This window comes from Trachymyrmex septentrionalis, unplaced genomic scaffold (assembly GCF_001594115.1).
Source record: "Trachymyrmex septentrionalis isolate Tsep2-gDNA-1 unplaced genomic scaffold, Tsep1.0 scaffold13, whole genome shotgun sequence".
Classification (NCBI taxonomy): domain Eukaryota; kingdom Metazoa; phylum Arthropoda; class Insecta; order Hymenoptera; family Formicidae; genus Trachymyrmex; species Trachymyrmex septentrionalis.
This window is the reverse complement of record NW_017304438.1, coordinates 3,765,675-3,772,860: the sequence shown is the minus strand read 5'-3', so window position 1 is coordinate 3,772,860 and position 7,186 is coordinate 3,765,675. Positions and strand designations below refer to the sequence as shown.

At 26.9% G+C, this 7,186-nt stretch overlaps 1 protein-coding gene across 1 annotated transcript in view; it reads left to right on the top strand.

Moving 5' to 3' along the window:
- The window catches only part of LOC108756782 (acyl-CoA desaturase-like), a 10,355-nt gene extending 5,465 nt beyond the window's left edge, over nt 1-4,890 (top strand). The window contains exons 2-6 of the mRNA XM_018500824.1: nt 2,305-2,611; nt 3,036-3,166; nt 3,243-3,448; nt 4,322-4,507; nt 4,626-4,890. Coding sequence (XP_018356326.1) covers nt 2,353-2,611; nt 3,036-3,166; nt 3,243-3,448; nt 4,322-4,507; nt 4,626-4,890 — 1,047 coding nt within the window. The 5' untranslated portion in view covers nt 2,305-2,352. The remainder of the gene's footprint in view (nt 1-2,304; nt 2,612-3,035; nt 3,167-3,242; nt 3,449-4,321; nt 4,508-4,625) is intronic.
- The last annotated feature ends 2,296 nt before the right edge of the window (nt 4,891-7,186 follow it).

Sequence of the window (7,186 nt, the reverse complement as noted above, 5' to 3'; positions counted from 1 at the left end):
TAAAAATTGTCGTATCGTATAATTTAAAAAAGAGATTTTTAAAGCTGAAACTTTACTCTATCAAGATATATTTATATTGTTGGTAACAAAGTTTTTACTGATAGATGTCTTTTAAAAAAATGCGATGACTTTTTACTTAACCTAATATGATAACAACCAAGAACATTAATGATCTGAATAATAATAATCTGAAAAATTATTTCACGATACCATACATGAACAGAATTTCGGAAAAATTTAAATTTGTAGCGGATAAGAATGATTTTAAAATTGCATATAAACCCATGAATACGTTAAAGTCTGTCATTAGATTAGATAAGGATAGGTTAGACTTGATGGAACACTGTAATGTAGTATATAGAATTAGCTATCTCGATTGTGACGTTTCATATGTAGACCGGACGAAAAGGAAAGTTAAAACAAGGATAAGGAAATATAAAGCGAATATTAAATCAAAAAGTTCACGCACTGTAGTATTAAAACATCAGTTGGAATATGGACATGAATTAGACTGGGAGAATATTTTAGTACTAGATTCAGAACCATGTTTTCGAAAAAGACTCATGTCCGAAATGATATTCATTAAAAAACAAATCAAGGCTATTAACATATAAAATGTACAGAGTGTTTATCCGAAGAATATTTTCCTTTCCTTAATACAGTTTCCCCCACGTAACTCTAGCATTACCCTCTCCATCGGGCTTCTTATATTGTTTATAAATGTACTGTCATGATCAGAGTTTGACATATAAACGCTAACTATTGTTGCATTATTACAAGTTTTCTACGTCCTGACTAGGTTCACGAAAGTTTTTGTACATAGGTATGATATTAATTTTAATTCTTATTATATAAAAAAAATTTTATTATTAATATTAATGTTATTATATTATTAATATTAACATTATTATATTATTCCATCAGATTCTGAAAATTATATGTGAATAACTAAAGATGACTAGCAGTAGCACTAATGAACTGAATTTAACTTAAACAATTTCTAAAGAATATAATATATCACAATATTCGACTACCTTCTTGCTTAAGGTTTGCGTAGAAAAAGAAAACTAATGCTATCAATTTGGAGTATTCTTATAATTTATTTTAACGTTCGACATTTAATTTTTTGTTGTATTGTTGTGATAATATATTACACTTGTGAATCTGATTATTTAATGGTAATGCTGAAGATAACCTAATCTAAGATTGAAATATCTAACTATCTAATTGTTACTTGTTTTTAAATATAAAATATTAATTGCTAACATATTGCGTCGTGGTATGCCTTTAAGAAATTTATTGTTATAAATTTTCTATATACAACCCAGCAATTTTGCCTTATTGCTCTATCAACGTAAGCACGGTATAAAATAATTAAAAAACCTAATTGTTTCTCTTTGTATGTAAAATTAATCGTGACTTTTCACTATAATTTACAATAATTATAGAAATAAGTGTTTTTCGTATTATTATTAATATGACAACACAATATTATATTATTAAAATGTTAATAATAAGAGCGGATAATAATTAGATTATTGTATACTCATATAATTACATTAATTAGCACAAATGCGCATTCAAGTGTTTTAAATGAAGCAATGTGCTGACAATACAATTTATAAAAATGCATAAGATTGCAAAAAACAATTCAGTTGTCATGATTCAAATATGTAATTAAGAACTACTAATCAAAGTTGGATAAACGGTATAAGTGTTTTGCCTTTATTGCGAATTAAATAACAATATTTTATAAATAGATACAATTTTCTTATAAAATCTGTGTGTGTTTATCTAAAATGTGTAAAGTTGTTACATAAATATAAATATTTCTCACAAATACAAATTGTACAAATGTGTTAAAAAGAACAAATATTTAAGCTTCTTTTCTCTTTTTAAATTAAAATTTTACTTGCTAATGTGTGATATTAGAAAGTAAAATTCTAAATTTATTTTAAATTTACAATTAGTTATTTCAATAAGCTACAATAATTGCTCGATTGGTAATTTATGGATAATTGCTACAATAACTAATTTATTAAAGATATTAGAGTTAAATTGTAAGTACAAACAAACCATTATTGGGGCAGTTTGAAGAAATAAAACATATTATAAAAAATTATAAATGTAGAAGAACAAATTATTTTGGATACTGTTATTTTGGATGTTTTATTAACTATATATAAATATATAGACTTACAAAAAAATATATTATTCTTTATTTTTTATGAACAATGAATTTAATCGTAATTTAATCAATTTTATTAGTAAAGATGATAACCTGCTATTTTTAATTGTTAATAGCATGAAGCAGATTTTGTGGATTCTTGATTCAGTAATCCAAAAATAAAGATGGCACCAAATATTTTAAGCATAGATTCAAAAATACTTACGGAAAAAAATTGTCAAAAAGAGGAATCTTCGATTATTGAAAAGACAATAGATGAAAATGACATACAAAACAGAAGCGAGAGTTATACAAAAAGTGAAGGCTGGTTCAAGACAGAGCTGAAATGGATGAACATCGTAACTATTAGTCTTCTCCATTTATGCTTCGTATATGTCTTTTTTACTTTTAAATTTTTCGAAAATCTGAAGACAACCGCCTGGAGTAAGTATTCTTTGGAAAATTCTTTTGTTAATTTAGTTCTTTGATTTTCTAGAAAAACTACATAATATAAATAAAACAGTAAAATTTAATCTGTTAATAATTTAAGTAAAATCGATTGCATGTTTATAAAAAACGTCATTGTTTTTAACGCTTTCTGATATCAACGACAGATATGAAAGCCAATTGATTAGACTTACGCAATTAAAGAGAGCACGCAATAGTTAACAATAGATCAGTAAATTGCTGTTCAAAATTTCTCATTTCTATTGTACAATATCGATTAAAATATTTTAAATTGTTTTAAATTATCTTAAATTGTCAAATCGCAATGCTACTTACATAGTGCTCTTATGAGATACGGATTATTATTCACAATTTTAAAGCATTTTTAATATTTTAATTGCGTCGACTCTTTTGTTTCAAGTATATAGCATGATTTTAATGGGAGGAATAGGCGTCACTGCCGGTTCTCATCGTTTATGGACCCATAAAGCTTATAAGGCTAAATGGCAGCTTAGAATCATACTTGTCGTTTTGTATGCTTCAGCAGGCATGGTAGATGAACGTTTATAATTACGTTTTATGCGTTGCAAGATGGAAGAACTTTTTCTTTACAATTGTATTATTTTAGAATGACATTTTTGAATGGGTGCGAGATCATCGAGTGCACCACAAATATACGGATACGGATGCGGATCCGCATAATAGTAACCGAGGATTCTTTTTCTCTCATGTGGGTTGGTTGATGATGAAGAAACATCCAGATGTGATTCGAAAGGGTCGTCTTGTCGATATGAGTGATATATTGGCTGATCCTATTGCTGCATTCAGTGTCAAGTAAGTTTGCAAAGAATTAATTGTGCGAAGTGGTTTTACCCCGGAAAGGACAAAAGAAAAGAAGGATGTTACAAAAAGGCTAGTCATTTCTGTGCTTGTGCAAAGTAAAATCGACATCATTTCTTACAGTTTTTGAGGCGAGGAATTCGATGCTGTTAGCTAAAATTACGTCAAATGAAGAAAACACAAAAGTTGAGTTCAAAGTCGAAAAAACGTGTAATATCACTGTTATTTGACACCTACATATTTCTTCAAATAACTAAGGAGCCTCAAATTATCAGTTATAATATTAATATTTATAATAATTTTTTTAAATATACAATCTTACAAATACTCTCTAAACATGTTAAAATATATGTAAGAATCATTTAATAATTTTCATATATTTATTAATATGATGAAAATTAACAGGAATAACCCGTCATATGTAGATAGTAAAGGATCGAAAAATCGTGTAACGTACATAATCATCATATTAAGAATTAAAAATACTATATCTAGTAACAAAAATATCAGGCGTAATGGAAAATTTTTGAGAGCACGAACATGTTTACTGCAACACCCATGCATTTTTTTGTATACAATTTTTTATACATTTCTGCTATGTGACGTAATTTTAATTAGCATTATCGGATTTATTGCTCAAAAATTAAAAGAAATGGTATCGATTGTACATGAGTAACATGAGTATAGCAAAAGATTTTTTCAGAACACCTTACTTTATTTATATAATATATTGTATTTATTTGATTCATTTTAAGAATGTATTTATTATTCCAATTTCTTTCTCAACTTTATAAAATTTTTTTAATATATATAAAATTGTAATAAAAATTATGTCGTAATTATATCATTTCTGTTTTTTTTTTGCAGATATTTCTTGATATTAAAAGTTATCTTCGCTTTTCTGCTTCCGGCAATGTTGCCTGTGTATGGATGGAATGAGACTTGGTATAGAGCTTTCGTGTCGCAGATTATTCTTCGTTATGTTCTCCTTTTAAATTTCATATGGTGCGTCAATAGTGTGGCTCATATTTGGGGCTCAAGACCGTATGATGCGTAAGCATATAATTAATATCAAAATTATTTTCATATATAAATTTAATCAAAAGAAATCTAAAGCTTTTACTATTTTGTTATTATCCAAAAATAATTTTATTTCATTTTTTAATGGCAGGCACATAAATCCGAGGGAAAATCAATGGGTTAACTTTATTGCGGCTGGTGAAGGATCGCATAATTATCATCATACTTTTCCATGGGCCTATAAGACTTCCGAGTTATATAATTCTACAACCACAGATTTCATTAATTTTTTTGCAAAAATCGGGTGGGCGTATGATCTCAAAGAACCGTCGCGGGAGCTCGTGAAAATCGTCTTGATGAAAAAGGGTGATGGAAGCCATCCTTTATGGAATGCTATGCCATATCCAGCCAATTAAATTGAATAATAAAAGTGGTTGGAAAGTTATCTTGTGATAGAATTTTTTTAGATTAGTTAACGACAAATGGACGCAATTAAAATAATTTATGTGTTTGTTAATATAACACTAGACATAAGGTCTTATTAATTTTTTTAGATTGTAACATTTCTTTAATATTTGATAATACTGTACGATAATTATATTGTACATAAATTTAAACTTTTTTTCTAGACCGCAAACGGGATTATGTAATTTTTATAGATTTTTTGGTCGTTGAAAACGAATTCGTAAATAAAATTGTTTTATTACGTCAGGTTTTTTAGATATTTTATCTTAAAAAGTGCCATTTTTCGCACCTGTAGGTTTCATTTTTCTGAAAACCTGACGTGATAGAGCAATTTCATTTATAGATTCGTTTTCAGCAATAAAAAATCTATAAGAATCACTTGATTCCATTTGTGGTCTGTCCGTGTCGGACAGTGTAATTGCATAATAATAAGCTAGGCATTTTTCATTGTTCTCTTTACTTCAGGTTTCAAAAAAAAAAAAAATTATATTAATAAATACATATATTAAAATAATTGTAACATGTTCCGTCCATATTGTAATTTTTTAATTATTATTACGAAATTAATCAAATTAATAAAAATTTTTATAGATTATTTATTGTATAAAATAATTAAGACTAAATATATTAGTGTAATACATATATATTATATTATGTTTTATGTATTTTATTTCTCTCTCTTATTGATAAGTACTTTATCTGTAAAATCTTCACCTTCAATCTGACATAAGTGATCTTGCAGATCAGGAAGTTGATGAATGTGACCAAGTTTTATTTATACAACTTATGAATGAATCGCCTTTAACTATAAATTTATTTCGCAAAAATAATAGTTCATACTGTTGCTTTTCCGGATCATTGTATGTATATAACTACTATGTCACTAAAGTTTAAATTTTCTAAGATTTTATTCGAACTAAAGTATACATGTGAAAAACATTATAAATGTAACTTTTTTAAACAATAAATAAATTCTTTATTGCTAGTTATACTAAAAGCAAACTTCATCTTCCATTAAAAAAATTGATTTAAAATGTTATATGAACTTGTATGAATTGTCTCTATTTATATATTTTTTAATATTTAAAAGATCCATTACACTTGCTATATATATGTATATATAAACCGGTTAAAATAATAATGCAAATAAACAAATTTTAATTTTTATTATGGTAATTTTTATTATGGTATTATAAGTAATTTCTTATTATCAATTACTAATTTTTTACACCTAATTATTAACTTATCAGATGCGTGGATATATCGTGCAAATTGCTGGTTTGGATGTACTGAAAAAAAATGCATTTTTAATATTTTTATAATTTGTCGAATAAAGTAAAGAACGCCGATCGGTCGAAGTTAGATATTACGAATACATTTAATCAATTTTTTGTTTCAAACGTGATTGCGCGCTGATAATTGTCGGACTTTTAACACAATCATTATAAAACGTTTAATAACCCCCGTTCTTTACTTTCTTTATTCGATTTATTCATATATGATTTATTCATTCTTCTTATAATGTTTATACGCGGCTTAAATAACGCATTCTCTCTATACATATCAGTTATTGCGAGAAATATTTCCGAAGCCTCAGTAGTTGAATTGGCTAAGATACTCTAAGTTTAAAGATTCCAGACTGAGGTAATATTTTTCGCAATAAATTTCTCCCCGTTTTTTAAGGATTTTATTTAAAAGAGGTTATTAAACGTTTCATAATGATTGTGTTGAAGGTCCGACAATTATCGGCGCGCAATCATATTTGGAACAAAAAATTGATTAAATATATTCGTAACATCTAACTTTGACCGTTCGGCGTTCTTTACTTTATTCGATTTATTCATATACGATCGTTCTTCTTATAATGTTTATAATTTGTATAATAAAAATAAAATCTTGTAACTATAATATTTTCACAACTCAACCTCAAACATGCCTGTTTGCAGGCTTAGATCAGTTCGCGTAATATTATTCACGATTTGTACCATTAAGTCAATAATAAGGTTCTAGGCGATAATAAAGTGTCTAGCCGATAATTTTCTCATAGAGTAAATTATTTTACCTGTGTAATCCTTACGAGTATATCATTATCATATATATATAAGACATTTAATAAACAATATAATTTGTTTCTAAGTAAAAAAGAAATAATGCAGTGTTGCTGCAACATTGAAACGTTGCTAATTTAGACTATAATCTAGGAGTGGCAAGTTTAGAGAGGCGGTAAAAGATTTTTTGAAAAAAAAT